Here is a 20,392-nt window from a genome sequence, read left to right on the forward strand (position 1 = left end):
CCACCCACCTTACCAATATCCATCCCTAAAGCATAGCTGAGCAATGCAAAAAGTTGGAATTGACATGTTGGGATCCATCCCCCTGGCTAGTGAGCACCACACCTAACAGAATGGGGTGGCATTGGACAGAGTCCACAAATCAAAACACAAGCTTTCAAACTAGCCATACACAGATAGATTATCTCTCGCTTAGTCCTATGGGCTGAATGAGAGAAATCGACTGATTCTCCTGCCCCTGCTTATAGCACAGGTGGAGGCATCCCAACCATCGGCTAGTGCAGGGGTCTCCAAACTTTCTAAACAAAGGGCCGGTTTATTGTCCTTCAGACTTTAGAGGATTTGATTTACTAAAACTGAAGGAGTGCAAAATCTGATTCAGCTCTGCATCAAAACCAATCCGCTTCCAGGTTTTATTGTCAAAGCGTAATTGAACGAACTGAGGTTAGAAGATGATTGGCTACCATGCACAGCTGCACCAGATTTAGCTTTCACTAGTTTGAGTATATCAACCGTAAAATGTACACTTCATCTGGTATCATGTCATGCTCTAATTTAGTGAACCAAGGACCAAGCCAAGGGTCGCACTGAAGGAAATTTTTTTAACTGCATGTCAGTGACCATTATGTGGTGTTTGTTTTTTTTTGGTTTTTTTTTTCTTACACGTTCAGCTTTTAGTAATCTTTAATAGGTACACTATTTGGCTTTTTGGTTTTACGAGTTGCTTTTGTTGGTGTAAATTGCTGACTAATACTCCTCTTGTTCTTCAGCGCGCCTGGAATGTTGTAGATTCCAATGACTCTACCTCTTCACACCAGCAAGAACTGCCAGTCCCTCCTTTACCCCCAGGATGGGAGGAAAAAGTGGACAACCTCGGGCGCACATACTATGTGAATCACAATAACAGGACCACCCAGTGGCATCGGCCAAGCCTAATGTATGTATGAAGATTGTATAGCCTTGTTCTATGAGATCTTTACCTATATAAGCCATTATTAAAGGTTTTTTCCCCTTTGTTGTTTATGCGGGAAACTCCTTAATTTGCTGTGCGGTAATGATCACTTGGGGTAGTGCACTGATCCATTTGGTGATCAACTGTTTCAAAGGCTTTCAGAAGCTGGCTGGGTCATGGCGGAAAGGGCAGAGCTGTTCCAAGTGATTGTAATCTCACAGTTTTTGGAGCTCTTGACAAACAACAAATCCGTGGAGGAACTAGATATGTTACCCCTGCTGGTCATTACTATGCATTAAATCGGGCTGGTGGGAATTCTACCTAATAGCCAAGTGATGGGACAAGATGGAAATTCCCTAATAGCACACATACGTTATTTTCACAAGGACTTAATAACACACACAACGCCTTGTTTATAATGACTGAGATGGAAGTGTCTACACAGTCCTTGGCAAACAATCATTTTGTTCCTTTTATTTATAACTTACTGTAAAAAAACATATGATTGCTTTGGGCTGTTCTGGGTTGTGTAGGCTGCAGGTTTGATTGTTCCCCCTTGCCTTCTTCAGGATTCCAGAATATAGTGTGTTGAGAGGATGCAAACCAGCAGTCTATATATTTATGTGGTTTCAGCCAATCCCTGTGGAAGGTTGCCCAGTAGGTGGCTGCAAAATGCATAAATAGTCTGGGGCTTGAGGCGGTCCTGTTCTTGTCCAGAACGAGAAGTTCTCAGTCTAAAGGACTGCTGCCCGTCTGCGTAGCCCAGCTAAAAAAATACACTTGTTGCTCATTGAGGTCTCAGTTGTGGCAGAGCTCCAAGTATCCAGAGACTTTGTGAGTGCAGACCTAGGGAAGATCCTAGTGACTGTTGTTGCTGATATCCCTAGCATATCTTTACTAGTGCTTGCCTGGCCTGGGGAATTGCTGAATCCCAGTGCTGTTCGCTTTCTGGGCTTTTGTTGGAGAGACTGTTCTGAGAAGTAATATTACAGTAAAGGGTGTCCTCAATTTATTGCTCAGCGTTCATGGAGTATTCCACAGCTCCCTATGCCCTATTCAAGTTAACCAGCAATACATTTTAAAAAGGCAATCCCTAGACTGTTTATTGAGCCAGAAGAGTGACTTGCTGTGTGCCTGGCTGCTATTTCACTGATCTGGGACAGATCAGCACCCTTTTTGGGGGGAAGAGCTACATTTCTTTTGTTCAGGAATTTTTTTAAATTGCTCAAAAGAATATACAGTATTTCACAAAAGCGAGTACACCCCTTACATTTTTGTAAATATTTTACTATATCTTTTTAGTGACAACATTGAAGAAATGACACTTTGCTACAATTTAAAGTAGTGAGTGTACAGCTTGTAAAAACAGTGCAAATGTACTGTCCCCTCACAATAACTCAACACACAGCCATTAATGTCTAAACCGCTGGAAACAAAAGTGAGTACACCCCTAAGTGAAAATGTCCAAATTGGGCCCAAAGTGTCAATATTTTGTGTGGCCACCATTATTTTCCAGAACTGCCTTAACCCCCTTGGGCATGGAGTTCATCAGAGCTTCACAGGTTGCCACTGGAGTCCTCTTCCACTCCTCCATGATGACATCACGGAGCTGGTGGATGTTAGAGACCTTGCGCTCCTCCACCTTCCGTTTGATGATGCCCCACAGATGCTCAATAAGGTTTAGGTCTGGAGACATGTTTGGCCAGTCCATCACCTTTACCCTCAGCTTCTTTAGCAAGGCAGTGGTCTTCTTGGAGGTGTGTTTGGGGTCGTTATGTTGGAATGACCCCTGCGGCCCAGTCTGTGAAGGGAGGGGATCATGCTCCTAGAGCTGTTCCTCCCTTTCCCAGTCGGAGTGCTTCTGTGCAGGAGAGGACATCAAGACAAATTCCAGTACTTATTCTAATTTTATGTTAAAATACATTTAATTACATTACAGGAATAAATGCTGCATCAAACAGTGTTTTTATACCTGCCGGGAGTTCAGCTTTAGCATGAATATTATAAAAGATCAGCATTACAACTTTGGCTTATTTCCAGCTATTGCAGCAGTTATAAGATAGCAGTCTTGTGGAGGGCAGATGTGAACGGTAAAAGGTGTCAACACATGTAATTCATTACAATAGGCCTGCACCATCTTCTCTGTCGGAGCACTTATGTAAATTATGAGGGAGAAAATGTATCCTATAAAACAAGACTTACACCAGTGCATTAGGTTAAAATATGGAAAGATACTCCTCCAGTGAGAGGCCATTTCAGTGTGTTACTAGCAACATATTTACTGCCTCAGGCTTTAAGTCATTTACATTTTTATTAACAGTGTGTAGACCCAACAGTAGAACTGCAGATTATTAATGGTTCTTAACAGAAACCTCTCACAAGGGAAGGCATGTAGGCTGGCATTGCTGGCCTTGTGTTGAAAATGCTGTTTACATTGGACCCTTTTCCTGTTAATATTTTGAGCAATTGGTCTTCCTTCCATAGAGTAAAATATATATTTCTCATCTATTGAGGGACACTGGAGTTCTTTCACCTTCGGGTTATACTGCCCCCACCAGAGGATTGGACACTGGCAAGCAAAAACTATATGCTAGCCCAGGATAACCCTCCCACCCACCAACATGTTTAATGCTAGTGTCCTAGGTGGATAGATGTCTTTTCTTCAGTTCTACAGTGTAAAAGACTAATTTATATTTTGCTATATTCTTGTTTTCATTCTTTGACTTTTTTCTTCATTCAAGACTCATTTCAACATTACTGCCAGAGCTTTGTCCCTTAGATTTGTAGTTTCCCATCACAGCCATTTTCAGCCTGGTTTTTGGTGTACCAGGCGCTGCTGGACTTGACATTGTGGGGATAGTCTGGAAATTACCTTTGGGCGCTTGGTTCTGGCATTGCTTCAGAACTTGCCCTGGCTCTGAAGGCTCACCTAGACTCATCACAGTTTTCCCATGGATTTTGCTTTGTGACTGAGCACTGACATCTGCAGGGTGGAGTGTCGCTCGCACATGCTCTCTTTCCTGCCATACAGCATTGTGAATGCATCTCCCTGCTGCTAGTCCTGCTTGCAAAGAGCCACGTGGAACTTCAGTCTATTCCTGTTACCCACTAACTATGACCTTGGTCTCCTATGGCTTTACTCTTACCCTGAGCCCATACATTGCAGTCGCAATATGTCTCTGTCAGCTCACATTCTCTTAATGATTCTGGGGCACCTTACAATGCTCTTACTGAGGGTCCCAATGTCTGCAGCCTGGAATCATGTTATCTTTTGCTCTTAACATCTGTTCCATCTCCAGGTTCCTTGTTGGCTCATTTGGGTGTGATTTGATCCTCTCTCTCCTCTCGACTGAGGTTTTTTACCACAGTCGTGCAAGACTTTTTTACCCAAATCAACCAGTCACAGAGACTTTGATTCTGAGTTTCTCCAGTTCCATAGAACAGACTGCAAAGTCATCATCTTCTCTGTCTGTAAGAAATGTCCTTTTTGTTTTTTCACTCCCAAAACTTCCAGGTTAAGGCCACCAAAGCTTTTCTCCTTTGCTACTTTCACCCATCTTTATTTGCCTTCTGAACCTTGCCACAGGCTCATTAAGTGACAAGCAATCCAACATTTGACAGTTTTCTAAACAGGAATAGTAAGTAAATCTTCCAATTCATATCTGTAAATACTGTGTATAATGTATCCGGAATTACAGTTCTAAAATGTTTTTTTGCTCCAGGAGCTTGATTGAATTTCTAATGTTTTATTATGTTTTCTTGACGTTTCCCAGAGATGTTGCATCTGAATCAGATAACAACATCAGACACATACAGCAAGAGGCCCACAGAGTGTTCAGATCAAGGAGGCACATCAGTGAAGACTTAGAACCAGAACACGTGGACGGAGGGGATGTACCAGAGGTGAGTGGAGCAATATATTTGATTACCCTTATAATAGGTCATTATTTGTGTCCATCAAGGAAAATTCCATCAAGATCTGAAAACCCTGGTTTAGTTTGAACACTGCAGCAAAGTTGAGATGTGATAGATGACATACCTAGGGGTCCAGTGTTTTACCCTTCCAAATGAAGTGTCACTTTCTCCATAGAAGGTGCTTGAATTATTTGATTCCCTTAATTGCTGTAAAAAAAAAAAAATATGTATAGCGATATGCTGTGGGGGTGTAAACAGGAAAAAGAGAAGTTTACATTTTTTTGTACACATACACTTTAATGGTACAGATGTCAGCGTTAGCTTGTCATTGAAGCATAACTTAGCATTACCCTTCACAAATACACTAAAGCCTTCATAATATACAGGAAATCCAGCACAATCCATACCTGCCTTCTTTAAAGCATAGCTTTCTCTCCAAAAACACACACACACACACACACACACTGATTTAGATGTTTCCTGGTGTATTTCCATATATGTAGTTGGTTTGTTGTTAGCAAATTCCCTTGGACTTTTGTTAGCGGAATTTAGGTCATTTCAGGGACACTTTGGTAGGTTTGTCAGTGGTCCTGTTGTTCACCGTGGAGACTGGTGTTTTGATCTGTGCACCAACGTATCAAGTACCAAACTGGCATGTATGAAATCCATTTAGAGACTCGGAGTCCTGGCTGATTCCTTGTTTACAGCCTGCAATATCACTTGGAGGTTATTACAGAGCAGGGCAGCGGACCCAGCGGCGCACTGCTCACTAATCTGTGCAGTCTCCTGAATACAAAACACCTCCGTTCCTTGTTTAATACACAGAGGGGTGTGCAAAGGAATTAGGGGGAAGGGGGGTCGGAACTGCAATGACAATTAATAGGTGACCTTCTTTACCTAGTTCTGCCAAGCGTAGATAAATCTTAAACACTCAAAGCATAGCATGCCAGGTTATCAAAAAGGCATCCTTTTTCCAGTACATGGATTCGATATTTGCAAGCTTTGTTACCAAATTAGGGTCGCTGCATCTGTAACAGTCAGGAGCACACGGATGAGTTTAATCAATCTGTAAATATACCCCAGAGGACGGTCAGGCATGCCGGAACAATCTTATTGTCCTTTGATGCCTTTCCTGGTAGTCTACTGTATAAACATGAACACAGGGCACTTGGGAGACTGGCTGAACACAGGGCACAAGCACTGGTTGAGACAGGTGAACAACAGGACCACTGACAAGCCTACCAATATGTCCCTTTCTGTTTAGCCCATTGGGAAAAGGAGAGGTTGCATACACATGGCCCATGGTTCCAGCTTATCCTGGAGCCAACAACCCCCCCCCCCCCCCCCCCCGAGCGAATGGTCTGCAGTGTCCACAGGGCACCAACAGAACCTAGATTATCATTGGATATGACTTTAAAGAGAGGTACCATAAAGTTAACTTGTTAGTTTAAAGGAAATGTGGTAGCCTTGAATTCCAAATCCTTTGGGTGCTCTATAATGCACCTTATTACCATACAGCATTTATATAGCGCCAACAGTTTGTGCAGAGTTTCATGTTTTGTCTAGAAAAGAACAAAAATGTCTTCTAGGCTTCCCCTTTCCCAGTGACTTACATTCTGTAAGGCCATCCATCACATTGCTGGACCAATAAGGAGGAAAAGGGTTGTTGTAGAGTACCCTAGGTTTCAGGGCTCCCATAATGAGTATGTGTGTGCAAACACCTTCATGTACCTTCATTTATATGACTAATTCAGCAAGTTTTGGAATAGTCCTATTTGAAAGTACGGGTGAACCAGTTTTGATATTGAGGATAAAAATCCACAACCTCAGGTGATTACATGGTGTATTCTAACAGTTTTTCCACAATATCTCTAAAACACAGAAGACTCTCTAATACAATTGCCTTTAGACATGGGCTGGCGCTTTGCCCTGCCACCTCTAATACTTTATATTTGTTCTGTGAGAGTACCTATCACAGTTATGGACTGATAGTGAGGTACTGGATGGGGAGAAAGCTCGCGGGAAAGCAGAGCAGTGTGCGGGCACTTAACTATGCATCCAAGTGGACTATTGCCAACCACAATTTTGCTATAAAGTTGCTCCCCAGCAATCCCCTGTTTGTTACAGTTCAAAATATAGCAACTACAGACTTCTGGGTTTTCTGAACATACAGCAATCCCAACACTTAAATCATGAATTACACTATAAGAACTTTGAATCTTCAGATACCTTAGGCGTTAACTCATTTATGTTCACAGAAATTACTGATTGTGTTTTGTAAAGCTCTTCAGATCCATGAGCTGCCCCCCCCCCCCCCCCCCCCTTAGACATATGTGGTGGTGCTGACATCTCTTTTGCTTCACTGAGCTGCTGTCAGTCATCCTGCCACTTAGACAGGAAGGCACAGACACTAAATCTAATGCCAAAGAGTTGATTTGCATACGATTAGCCCTCCCATTGCCAGGAAGCCAATTAGCATTAGTACACATTTAATTTAGAGTTTTTAACAGATCTCTCATTGCTGGGAATCTAACTTAAGTGGTGCAGGTGATGACATCATAGTATGTGTATGTACGTGCCCATGTTTCCTTTCCAATCAGCAATCCAGCTACTCGAATGGAGTGAGCCAAGGAATGCCATTAAGCAACGCATTGCTGCGATGCCTTCATAGGGGAGACAGGGCAAGTGGGGAACGTCTCGCCCTTTGAAGATAAATGTGTCCAACGGCAGAGACTGGCATTCAAGCCGTTTAATCCCTCAAAATGTTAAAACACAAGTAACTGCAGACTACATATAAATAGTCCAACCAGCAAAGTAGCGGACACCTCCGAGTGGGCTGATGTCACTTAAGCCATAAAACGCCACCGTCATGCTTTTGGGGGCTCTGCGGTTAAAAGCACTTGCTTCCTAACAATGACACAGTGAGATATATTATACTGCTCAGTTTAGAATTCCAGTGTTGTCTTCTTGTGACCTTGAACATGTTAGTCAAGTCTCCATGGTCTGCTCTCCAAAAATAGATGTAAGCTTGACTGGACAGAGAGCCAGCACCGGGCAGATTTTGTATATAGTACCACCAAAAAAAAAAAAAAAATAGTATTCTGCACCCGGCCTTAAAGGACGTGTCATGTCTAAATACCACATTCTGGGGTGTGAGCATGTTTTTTTACGAAGTGCATCTATTTTTGTTGCTTATATTAAAGTAAAACGAATCCCACCGATTTAACTTGTTTCCCAGAAGAAAGCTTGAATTAGAAAAGTTCCATAAATGTTATTAACTCTCTATTCAAACATACCAATGTTGTTTCCTGCAGTTCTTTCTTTACTAAGGCATGTGCACTGTATGCATTCAAAACATGCCTCTTGTGATAACTGTGACTGTTTTCCCAGCATACTTATGTCAGCTCTCAACCAGTCTTTCAAGCCCTCAAATGGCTGATGTCATAGCAGATCACAGCTAAAATGGTCCCATTCTTATTGGATAGAAAGGTTTAGTACTGCATTAAGCATCACCCTCTATGGCAGATACTGCCTTCCCTGCCTTGAACTTTGCCCAATTTCAAGAGACCACTTGTCTATAAAGTAAAGAGGATGGGATCTGGTAGGTTTGTGCTTAGAGACTATCACCCCAGGAAAATGACTAGTACATAGTTTTTATCTATATCAGGTGCACTGAAATCTATTTGTGAGTAGAGCTAATCGTGGCTTGAAAAGGCTGTCGTTTGCTCAGGCACAATCCATAAACTTCTTGGTTTGGTTCTGTTGATCTTGTACATTTATTTTAATAGGATGAAGTGTGGTGTGAATGAGGCCAGAGCCGATTTATCAAGGGGAAGAGTAGCAATTGGGATATATTTTCTGACCTATCCAAACCATGGTTCTCCCCAACAACTGTTGGTTGCCTCATACTAGAAATAAGTCGAAAAAATGTATTAAGAATAAAGTGTTTACCTTTTAGAGGAAAAGTGTACATTATTTAGATTAATGCGTTAGTTCATATGGATTTGCGTAGCCAACTTGATGTTCTATGAGCTGTCTATAGCACTCACCATTTTGTTTTTTTGAACAATTGGCTTGACTTTGAATTCATGTAAGGTACTTACTATCTTTAAATAAGGCAATCAATATCAGATTCCCCACAGCTTCTTTAGGCAGATCAGCATCTTAGTTTAAAGTTTGGCAAATAAAACATTTTTCTCCTTCCAGCCATGGGAGACTATTTCGGAGGAAATGAGTTTAAGCAGCGACAATCTGAATACATCTCTACCGCCACCTGCATCCCCTGTCTCTCGGGCCAGCGCTTTGGAACTATCGGAGGAGCTCAACCGGAGGCTACAGATCAGCTCTGAGTCCAATGGGGAACAGTTCAGCTCACTTATTGTAAGTAATGAAACTGCAGTTGGCAGACATTCTCATCTGTACCACGACATGCCCAGCCTGCAATTAGCTCTGTGTCAACAAATTACTAGTAATTAGAATCCTGGAACTTAATCCATCGAAGATCCCAGCTGAGTATCAGATGCAACTTCCTTGACTCATGAAAACTGGTGCACAGGAAAAATAAGGTGTTTGTGCGCATTCCAGCCTTGGCAGGTAAAAAAAACAAAAAAGGGCACTATTCACCACACCTTAAATCCACCCAAGACCTACCTGTTTTTACAATATCCACCTCTGCTTTTGACAAACTTCCTTTGGGACTTCAAGTTTTGACAGTATCGCTACAATCTCCACCGAAAACCTGCCCCTGTTTGTTTTTCTTACCATACCCGGCCCTACTTTCGATAGACTGCTTTTGGGACGTCTATAACTACTATGTGGGCTGTGCTTTATTCATTATTGCCTGCACTGCAAAATTGAAACAAGGGGTTGGATTGTACAGTGACCTCTTTAGCGTTTCTTCTGTGTGTTCTGGTTTACTTTCACAACCCAAAAACTGACAAACTATTAACTTTGAACTCATTTGCCCCTTGAGCTTGAACACTACTTGGCCATCCTGTATGAGCTGGTTGGACATTATATTATTTGATTCTTCAGGGTCAGTAATTGATGAAAATAGTTTGGTAAAACACTATGTAATATATAAATAGAAGATAAATAGGGTAATAGTTTTTTGTTCGGTGTGATGAAAGTAGGAATCTATTGTGTATACTCAGAAAATATGGAGTTTCAAGCCACTTGGCAGTAGATTCTGTGGTTTCAGGGAATGATTTGATCTGCTTTGTGACTTCCCCACTAAAATATTTTATAGGATGTTTATAGCCGCTAATTTCTTAAATGTCAGGATTGATTTATTTTAGTGTATTTGCCTATTTATTTAGCGCAAATATATTCACTGTCAATTACAGACTACGTAGGACCACTCATATCAGTACTTGTCCTCTGAAGAAGCTCACAGACTAACAGGCCATATAGGAATGAGAGAATTTGAGAGTTTTAATTTCTGCAAAATGCCATTATATTGGTAAAAAAAATGCATTTGAATCAATAGAGAAATCAAAATTGTGGTGCCTTTGTTTTATTTTTTTTTTTTTTTAAAGTGCAGTGAATTTTAACATCTCCTGAAGGTAACAGAAGCTCTTTTCATCTATGCTGGAACTTTTCTTGTGCCAAAAAACAGCTCTGTATAAGGCCCCTTTCACACAGGGCAGATCCACTGGACTGACTCCTCTAGCTTAGCGGGGGGTTGCTCCATTAAAACCCTGCTGAACAAACGGATGATAGGTCCATCTCTGCTCACTGTGCAGGGACAGACCTGTCGGAGCCCCACTGTTCTCTATGGGCAGATCGGATGAAAATGGACAGCCTGTCCGTTTTCACCCGATCCGCTGGATGGATGGCGAACGTATCGCCATCCATCTGTTTTAGGTGGATTTTGTCGGGTCGGATGGCAGGCGGGTGTCAGCGGACACATCTCCGCTGACATCTGCCTGCCCATCGTATCCACTTGGATCCGCCTGAAAAACGGACAGGTGGATCCAAGTGGGCCGATCGCATGAAAGGGGCCTAAGCCTCATCATTTTAATACTTTCTAGTGCATGACAGTATACCTCCTTTTCTACAACTTTCTATACCATAGAATTACTTTATTATAGACATGTGAACTTCAAATGGGACAATCATGAACCCACTAAACTAAAACTTTACCATAGCAATCGTTACTTTCAGGCATGTAGCCTCTTCTTTTCAGCTCTCATTGCTGAAAATCAATCTTTTTGGCTTTTTGGGATTTGGCTTTTTTTTTTTTAATGGACAAATTTAATTTAATATGGAACATCTTGGATTTGCCGCTACATTAAAGGTAAAACAGAGCAGGGAGAATTGATGTTCCACAGTGTGCTTTATCCCATATTAAACGATCCTAATTAATTTAACTATAGTCAGATCAGGTAATAGATTATTTCTGATTGGTTGCTATGGGTTTTAGTCACACTGCCTTTTTTTATAAGCTCCAGTAATGTCTAAAAGAAAAGAATGTGGTCATAGCAACAATTCAGATTTGTTCTTTCGTTTTCTAATCCATACTTTGAAGTGACACTAAACTCTGGTTTAAAAAAAAAAAAAAGAACTTTATATATTCTTAACTCAAAAAAGTCCCTTCTGTTGCTCTCAGCCACCACCAAATCTCCAAAAACTTTTTTTTTTTTGCTTCTGCTTTTATCCTACTTCCTGTTAGAGGGTGGCTATGTTCATTCCCTATGGTCCCACTGTAAGTAGGAATGTAGCCACCAATGCTTGCTTGCTCCTGAGGTAGACTAGGGACTATGGACTATGGGATGTGTAGTGTGGTAGAGCAGTGCACATGACCGCAATTAAGGTGCACTGCTGATTCACACATGGAGCGTGACTCAGCCCCGCCCCTACTCTCTCCTCATTGGCTCACTGACTGTGATTGACAGTGGCGGGAGTCACTGGCTACCCCTGCTGTCTCAACCAATGAGGAGAGAGAGAGACCAGAAAAAGCCAAGGCTCTCGTGCACATTGCTGGATCAAAATAGGGCTCAGGTATGTTTTAGGGGGGCTGGGGGCCTGCTGCACTCAGTAGGATTTTTTTAACCTCCATGCATAGAATGCATGATGGTAAAAAATATTGAACCTTTGCAACCACTTTAAGTTGTGAATGTGTATAGATTATTTTTTGGGAATATGGATATAGTTTAGTGTCGCTTTAAACACAGGATTTGGTTTCTAAATGGTTGCTGTGGGCATTGCCTTCCTTTCTATTAATGAAGGCCGTCAATCTCTGGGTTATTGTTCCATTGCTGAGCTGAATCACTCTTCTGACTTAGGGATAATATACTAACCACAGACACCACGTTTTTTTCTTCACTGCAGCAAGCAGCTTGGGAAAGGAGTAAGGTAACCATTATTATGAATCTCTCCCATTTGGTGATTTTTTTTTTTTTTTAATGTATTATTTATTTACTTAGTTTATTTTTTAATGTTAGGGGTTTGATGGTGTGACTTTTTATACTAACACAACTTGTGTCAATCTTGGATGTTGTCAATGATTTTGCTCAAGTTTTAAATGAACAATTCTTTCTTAAATTTTGTCTTTTCAGCAGCGGGAGCCCTCATCTAGATTACGGTCTTGCAGCGTGACTGACAGTGTCGCTGAACAGGCTCAATTACCTGTGGTAAATTCCCTCTTCCCTCTTTCTTTTTTTTTTTTTTTTCGTTTGCCTCTTGACACGGCTGATCTTTTTCCTGTGGTATGATGGACAACACAAAGGCAGAATCTTTTATTTATTTTTTTTTTTTTAAAGAGTATTATCAAAAATTTCATGGCGACTTTTTGTAAACAGGAAAAAGGCTATATCGTGTTCTTCCTTACTTTTTGGTGGTTTGCGTGTCTTTTCTAAGTTACTTATTGATTTAAGTGATCACTAACTTTTGGTTACCTTGTCAGTGATTACAGAAAACATGTCTGTTGTCTTTTTGGCTTTTGAAAGTTTTGTTTGGAATATGTATTGGGCAGCGCTATTACCCTCTTTTTGTTTTTGGTGGGTAGATTGCATCAACTAAATACTTTTACTTCTTACTGTTTTATAATAGCAAGTCTAAAGCTGGCCAGCCACTAGCAGATTTTCAAATAAATGTTTGTATGACATTCATATGGAAATTCTCAGTACATTTGACAAATGGACAAGTGTTGTTAGGGAAGTAAATTTAGTTTTCTTTTTCACATTTGATTTGGTAGTGAATGGACTTCACCAAACAAAAACAACATCTAGTTTTAGAAATTTGTTCAAGATTAATTTTCCATCCAGCTCCTGCGAATTTTGTTATCACAGCAGTTGAAAGTTAACATTGAACTTGACCCCACTGACAGTCCACAAATCGAACCAACATTCCAAAAAAAAAAAATTGGACTAAATTCTACTAGTGTATGTCCAGCTTAAGATTACTAACTGCTATACTAAAGACTGGTTATGCCCAAAAACATTTCAGTTGAGGATCAGCCAATCGCCGGGTGTTTTGTACCCATTAGGTTCATGTAAAAAAAAAAAAAAAAATCTGATTGCAGCAATTGGTAGCTTAGGCAAAATCAATCTAGTTAGTGTTTCCCTTTTCACCAAGTCACACTCTGATTCCATCCCTCATAAAACCCTATTGGCAAGCACAAACACACAAAGTGGTCTCCACCTGCAGACCACCCCACTCTGACACCTTTGTGTGTCTGTGCTGGCTAATAAAGTTTTATGAGTGACAGCATCAGAGTGCGACCTTGTGTTGACTGAGTGAAAGTGGAACAGAGCATAGGTGGGCACCCTTAGGCCTGCACCTGTAATACACAGCATTATTGCTTAGGAGGGTTAAGAAGAGTTTTGGAGCCAAACCTCTTCTTTGCAATCCTTAGAGCTTCAGTTGCTTGGAATTTTTGCTTTACTGTCAATGTAGAGTCTGGGTCACAGCGATTCTATTAGCTTGGTTCCATGATTGGGTTTTTGCAGTTTGGAGCAAAATTTTCAGCTTCGGTCTTCAGCTTTGTCCCATTTTGAGGACTAGAATTTTTGGTAGGTATCTACAGTGTAGACCTTTTATAAAGATATCAGACAATAAAAAACAGATCTTTTCGAGTGACCCATACCAGAGTCAGCTGTTCTCTGTGTAGGAGATCAATTGCCTCTCCTGTGAGGTCGCTGGAAGAGGCCATTTACAGGTTGAGCTTCGTAAAAAATGAGTGGCAGTGCTTTCAATCATTCGAGGAAACATCTGCAGCCGTGTCGCCCATGTCTACTTGCCTCAGCCATCAGACTACAAATGTGCCTCTTTTCCCTAGCAGTCATTAAGGAGAAGGCAACATTGCTTCCATCTTGTCTTTTCAGCAGCGGGAGCCCTCATCTAGATTACGGTCGTGCAGCGTGACTGACGGTATCGCTGAACAGGCTCAACTGCCCATGGTAAATTCCCCTTTCCCTCTTTTGTTTTGCTTTTCATTTACCTCTTGACATGGCTGATCTTTTTCCTGTGATATGGTGGACAACACTAAGGCAGACTCTTTAAAGTGGTGTTCCGGCCGAAATTATACTTTTTAAATAAAAATACACCTATAATACGCAAGCTTAATGTATTCTAGTAAAGTTAGTCTGTAAACTAAGGTCTGTTTTGTTAGTTTATAGCAGTAGTTTGTTATTTCATAAACTTACAGCAGACCGTGGCCATCTTAAGTGTGGGCATCTGAAGCCAGACTGTATTTCTTCCTGGATCTCATCCTTGCAGATCTCGCACATGCTCAGTGCAGCACAAGCAGTGTAATAGGTTTTAGGTCAGGTTTCTATAGCAATGACAGTGTCAGAGGAAGTTGCCGCCCCTTCCCAGAAGGCATTGCAAACAGGAAATGATGCGATGGGCTACGGCCAGGGAGGAGGAAGTGAAAAATGAATACAGCAGATATACAGTAAGTGCTGAGAAAAAAAATTTAAAAATATCTAATCTGTTTACAGTGCATAGTTTAGTGAGGGATGCTGAAGAGTTGTAAAAGTGGGTGGAACTCCACTTTAAGAGATGTTAAAGAGTAATATCAAAATTTTTTATGGCAACTTTTTGTAAACAGGAAAAAGGCTATATCGTGTTCTTCCTTACTTTTTGGTGGTTTGCGGGTCTTTTCTAAGTTACTTATTCATTTAAGTGATTACTAACTTTTGCCTACCTTGTCCGTGATTACAGAAAACATGACTGTTGTCTTTTTGGCTTTTGAAAGTTTCATTTGGAATATATATTAGGCAGCGCTATTACCCTCTTCTTGTTTTATAACCATTTGCTGTGTTCGAAAGGGAAATTTCATCAACTGAAGACTTTTACTTCTTGTTTTATAATAGCAACTCTAAAGCTGGCCACAGACTAGCAAATTTCTAAATGATTGTACGCCATTCTCATGAAAATTCTCAGTACATTTGACAAATGGAGTTCGAAAATACTTCAAAATGTCCTTGCCTCTTTCACATTTGATTGTGAAGTGAATGGACTCCACCAAACAAAAACAACATCTACTCTTAGAAATTTGTTCAAGAAAAATTTCCCATTCAGATTTTGCCATCACAGCAGTTGAAAATTAACATCGAACTTGACCCCACTAGCAATTAGAAAATCGTACCAACGATCCAAAAACTAAAAATTTCTAACTAAATTTTACTAGTGTATGTTCAGCCGAAGATTACTAACTGCTATACTAAAGACAAGTTATACCCAAAAACATTTCGGTTAAGAATCACCCACTCTCTGGGTGCTTTGTATCTATTGGGTTCATGTCACAAAAAAAATCTGATTGCAGCAATTTTTATTTTATTTTTTTTTTTTTTACCTCTTTGAGATATTATATTGGGAGATCTATTCTGTTCCCCCTTCTTGGAAGTTGATCTACGGTGTTTGTATATTCATGCATATGGGGCTCACGCCCTGACGCTGTTAAAAGGTAATTTATATATATAAAAAATAAATAGATCCAAAGAAAAAAGTCCATAATCAATGAATCCGTGTTATTCAAGATGTATCAAAAAAGTGCTCAGTGCTCCATGTTGAAATAAAGCAAATTTTTCAGCTTCAGTAGTCACTCATGTCATTTTGAGAGTTAGAATTTTTAGTACGGAGGAATATCTCATCACCGGAATCTCTCAGAGGTATTAAAATACAAAATTATGTTGGTTTTTAATGAGAATATTTACAGTATGGACCTTTTATAAAGAGATAATCAGATCTTTTCCAGTGACCCATTCCAGAGTCAGCTGTTCTCTGTGTAGGAGATCAACCGTCTCTCATGTGAGTTTGCTGGCAGAGGCCATTTTCAGGTTGAGCTTCGTAAAAAAGAGTGGCAGTGTTTTTAAACAGCTGTGGAAACATCTGCAGTGTTGTCACCCACTTCTACTTGCCTCAGCCATCAAACTACAAATGTGCCTCTTTTCCCTAGCAGTCATTCAGGAGAAGGCAACATTGCTTCCATCTTATCTTTTCAGCAGCGGGAGCCCTCATCTAGATTACGGTCTTGCAGTGTGACTGACGGGATCGCTGAACAGGTGCAACCGCCCATGGTAAATTCCCCCTTCCCTCTTTTGTTTTTTTTATTCTTTTCATTTACCTCTTGACACGGCTTATCTTTTTCCTATGGTATGGTGGACAACACAAAGGCAGACTCTTTAGGAGATGTTAAAGAGTAATATCAAAAATTTCATGGCAACCTTTCTAAACAGGAAAAAAGCTATATCGTGTTCTTCCTTACTTTTTGGTGGTTTGCGGGTCTTTTCTAAGTTACCTATTGTTTATTTATTAATTACTAACTTTTGGTTATCTTGTCTTGTGATTACAGAAAACATGTCTGTTGTCTTTTCGGCTTTTGAAAGTTTCATTTGGAATATGTATTATTGGGCAGCGCTATTACCCTCTTCTTGTTTCATAATCATTTGGTGTATTTGAAGGGGAAATTTCATCAACTGAAGACATTTACGTCTTACTGTTTTATAACAGCAACCCTAAAGCTGGCCACACACTAGCAGATTTTTAAATGAATGTTTGTGCAACATTTCTATGAAAATTCTCAGTACATTTGACAAATGGTGATTGAAAGTACTTCAAATTTCGTTGGCTTTTTCACATTGAATTTTGGAGTTAAAGGACTTCACCAAACAAAAACAACTTCTACTCTTAGAAATATGTTCTAGAAAAATATTTCATTCAGAATTTTCAGTTGAAAATTAACATTGAACTTGACCGCACAAACAAATAGAAAACTGAACCAACATTCCAAAAACAAACATTTTTTATCAAAAAATTATACTAGTGTATGTCCAGCTTAAGATTACTAACTGCTATACTAAAGACTAGTTACAGCCAAAAATATTTCCGTTAAGGATCAACCACTTGCCGATTATGTTTTTTATCTATGTCACACAAAAAATCTGATTGCAGCAATTTGTAGCTTAAGCAGAATCAATCTCGTTAGCGTCTCCCTTTCACCAAGTCGCACTCTGATTCCATCCCTCATAAAACTTTATTATCAAGCACAAACACACAAAGGAGTCTCCACCTGCAGACCGCCCTACTCTGATACCTTTGTGTGTCTGTGCTGGCTAATAAAGTTTTATGAGTGACAGCATCAGAGTGCGAACTTGTGTTCGACTTGGTGAAAGTTGAACCATAGGCAGGCTCCCTTAGGCCTCAACCTAATATACACGGCATCGTTGCTTAGGAGGATTAAGAATAGTTTTTGGAGGGGGGACTTTCTTTGGTTTAGTAATCCTTAGCATTTCAGTTGCTTGGAATTCTTGCTTTGCAGTCAATGAATAGTCTGGGTCACCTCGATTCCAGTAGCTTGGTTGTATGATTGGGTTTTTGCAGAGTTTGCAGCTTCAGTAGTCACTCATGTCATTTTGAGAGCTAGGATTTTTAGTAGGGAGGAATATCTCATCACCCAAATCTCTCAGAGGTATTAAAATACAGAATTAAGTTGGTCTTTAGTGAGAATATTTACAGTATAGACCTTTATAAAGAGATAATAATCGAATATTATCCAGTGACCCATACCAGAGTCAACTGTTCTCTGTGTAGGAGATCAACTGCCTCTCATGTGAGTTTTCTGGCAGAGGCTATTTTCAGGTTGAGCTTTGTAAAAAAAAAAAAAAAAAAAAAAAAAGGGTGGCAGTGTTTTAAAACAACTGGTGAAACATCTGGAGTATTGTTGTCACCCACTTCTACTTGCCTCAGCCATCGGACTACAAATGTGCCTCTTTTCCCTAGCAACCATTCAGCAGAAGGCAACATTGCTTCCATCTTGTCTTTTCAGCAGCGGGAGCCCTCGTCTAGATTACGATCTTGCAGCGTGACTGACGGTATCGCTGAACAGGCTCAGCCGCCCATGGTAAATTCCCCCTTCCCTCTTTTTGTTTTTTGTTTTTTCATTTACCTCTTGACACGGCTGATCTTTTTCCTGTGGTATGGTGGACAACACAAAGGAAAGGCAGACTCTTTAAGAAATGTTAAAGAGTAATATCAAAAAATTCATGGCAACTTTTGTAAACAGGAAAAAGGCTATATCGTGTTCTTCCTTACTTTTTGGTGGTTTGCGGGTCTTTTCTATATTACTTATTGATTTAAGGGATCACTAACTTTTGGTTACCTTGTCATGGATTACAGAAAACATGTCTGTTGTCTTTTTGGCTTTTGAAAGTTTCATTTGGAATATTTATAGGCAGCGCTATTACCCTCTTCTTGTTTTATAACCGTTTGGTGTATTTGAAGGGGAAATTTCATCAACTGAAGACTTTTACTTCTTACGGTTTTAAATTAGGAAAGCTAAGGCTGGTCACACACTACCAGAATTTCAAATGAATGTTTGTATGACATTCTCATGAAAATTCTCAGTACATTCAACAAATTGACAAATGGAGTTCAAAAGTACTTTAAAAGATGTATTTTTCACATTTGCTTTTGGAGTGAATGGACTTCACCAAACAAAAAACAACATCTACTCTTAGAAATTTGTTCAAGAAAAATTTTCCATTCAGATTTTGCCATCACTGCAGTTGAAAATTAACATCGAACTTGACCCCACTAACAATTAGAAAATTGAACCAACATTCCAAAAACTAACATTTTGAACTAAATTCTACTAGTGTGTGTCCAGCTTAAGTTTACTAACTGCTATACTAAAGACTAGTTATGCCCAAAAACATTTCAGTTAAGGATCAGCCACTCACTGGGTGTTTTTGTATCTGTTAGGTCCGTGTCACAAAAAAAATCTGATTGCAGCAATTTGTAGTTTAAGCAGAATCATTCTCGTTGGCATTTCCCTTTCACTAAGTCGAACACAATGTACATAACAAGTACTAACAATAATGTATACAACTGACCTTCTCATAGGTCTTAGCTTTTTGAAGGCACGCCTGGTTTACCGAATTGGCTGTATCAACCATGAAGTTCCATATCACAATCCCCCGCCGCAATTACGCCTTGGGGGGCAATTAGTTACCAAATTACAGACCAATATAGCCCGAAGACCAATGTCTCATTACTGACGTCAATAGGGAAGGTACACCCATATGAAAAAAAAATTGTATGTTTAACATGTGCAAAGTAGGATTGCATACAAATGTGTCTCAAAGACCTATATACATGACAAATTTCATATATATATATATATATATATATATATATATATACAAAATCAATTAATCCAAAGAAAAAAGTCCATAATCCATGAATCCGTGCTATTCCAGGTGTATCAAAAAATTGCTCAGTGCTCTATATTGAAATCAAGTGCTCCAGTGCAAACAAGGTGCTCCTCCCAATAGAAAAAGCAGGCCTCTTACCAGATAAAAGAGATCTTAAGTTATAGAGATCAAAGTGCATTTATGGTGTCCATCGGATAGCTGATGCTCTCACGATCGGGTATCGCAATGATCAAATGATTCTGTCAAAAAGGGGATCACTGCAGTGTCCCCACTGCTGGTATTGGATCTAACAAGTACTCCACATCCCCTCGATTAATGGGCAGGCATGTTATGCATAAAAAACAAGAAGCCACATAGTGTAAAAAAGTTTAAAAAGTATATCTTTAATAAAAAATTGCGCTTACATGTATCCTGAAGTTAATAAGCAGTGGTAAAAAGCACAGCCGGGGGACTATCCAACCATCTTGTGCGGAATGATGTCGCACACTAGATCCATCCGATGCCTTTCCCCAAAACTGGCATCTTCTGGGATTGGATACCGAATCCCACTTGCTCAGAGATTGTGAAAGCAACATGCACCCCTACACTCACCAAACACAGTCAGGGAAAAAAAAAAAAGAGGAGGGTAAACCAATCAAACCATAACGAGGGGAAGGAGGGCAGGTGACGGTTCTCCAATGCTAACCAGGCTCCAACTGACCCTTCAAGCAACACCTCCTCCTATTAGACCACTAGTGCCCCATCCCGCCACACCCTGCTCTCCTCCAATAAGGTAACCTTCTTTTTTTTTAAAACCATATCATTTAACCTGCCTGACTACAGCCTAGACTGCAAACTCAGTCATGTAAGCCCTCCTCTTATGCTAGAC

At 40.1% G+C, this 20,392-nt stretch overlaps 1 protein-coding gene across 22 annotated transcripts in view; it reads left to right on the forward strand.

Moving 5' to 3' along the window:
- NEDD4L (NEDD4 like E3 ubiquitin protein ligase) overlaps window positions 1-20,392 on the forward strand; it is a 578,915-nt gene that overhangs the window by 464,418 nt on the left and 94,105 nt on the right. For 9 of the 22 annotated variants that reach the window (XM_073620478.1, XM_073620530.1, XM_073620514.1 and 6 more), the window contains 7 exons: window positions 768-934; window positions 4,723-4,852; window positions 9,071-9,244; window positions 12,424-12,498; window positions 14,191-14,265; window positions 16,315-16,389; window positions 18,138-18,212. In XM_073620478.1, the coding sequence (XP_073476579.1) occupies window positions 768-934; window positions 4,723-4,852; window positions 9,071-9,244; window positions 12,424-12,498; window positions 14,191-14,265; window positions 16,315-16,389; window positions 18,138-18,212 (771 nt within the window). The remainder of the gene's footprint in view (window positions 1-767; window positions 935-4,722; window positions 4,853-9,070; window positions 9,245-12,423; window positions 12,499-14,190; window positions 14,266-16,314; window positions 16,390-18,137; window positions 18,213-20,392) is intronic. The other 13 variants (XM_073620504.1, XM_073620460.1, XM_073620468.1 and 10 more) reach the window with 7 other exon arrangements.

The sequence above is a fragment of the Aquarana catesbeiana genome, linkage group LG01, assembly GCF_042186555.1.
Source record: "Aquarana catesbeiana isolate 2022-GZ linkage group LG01, ASM4218655v1, whole genome shotgun sequence".
In the NCBI taxonomy this organism is placed as follows: Eukaryota; Metazoa; Chordata; class Amphibia; order Anura; family Ranidae; genus Aquarana; species Aquarana catesbeiana.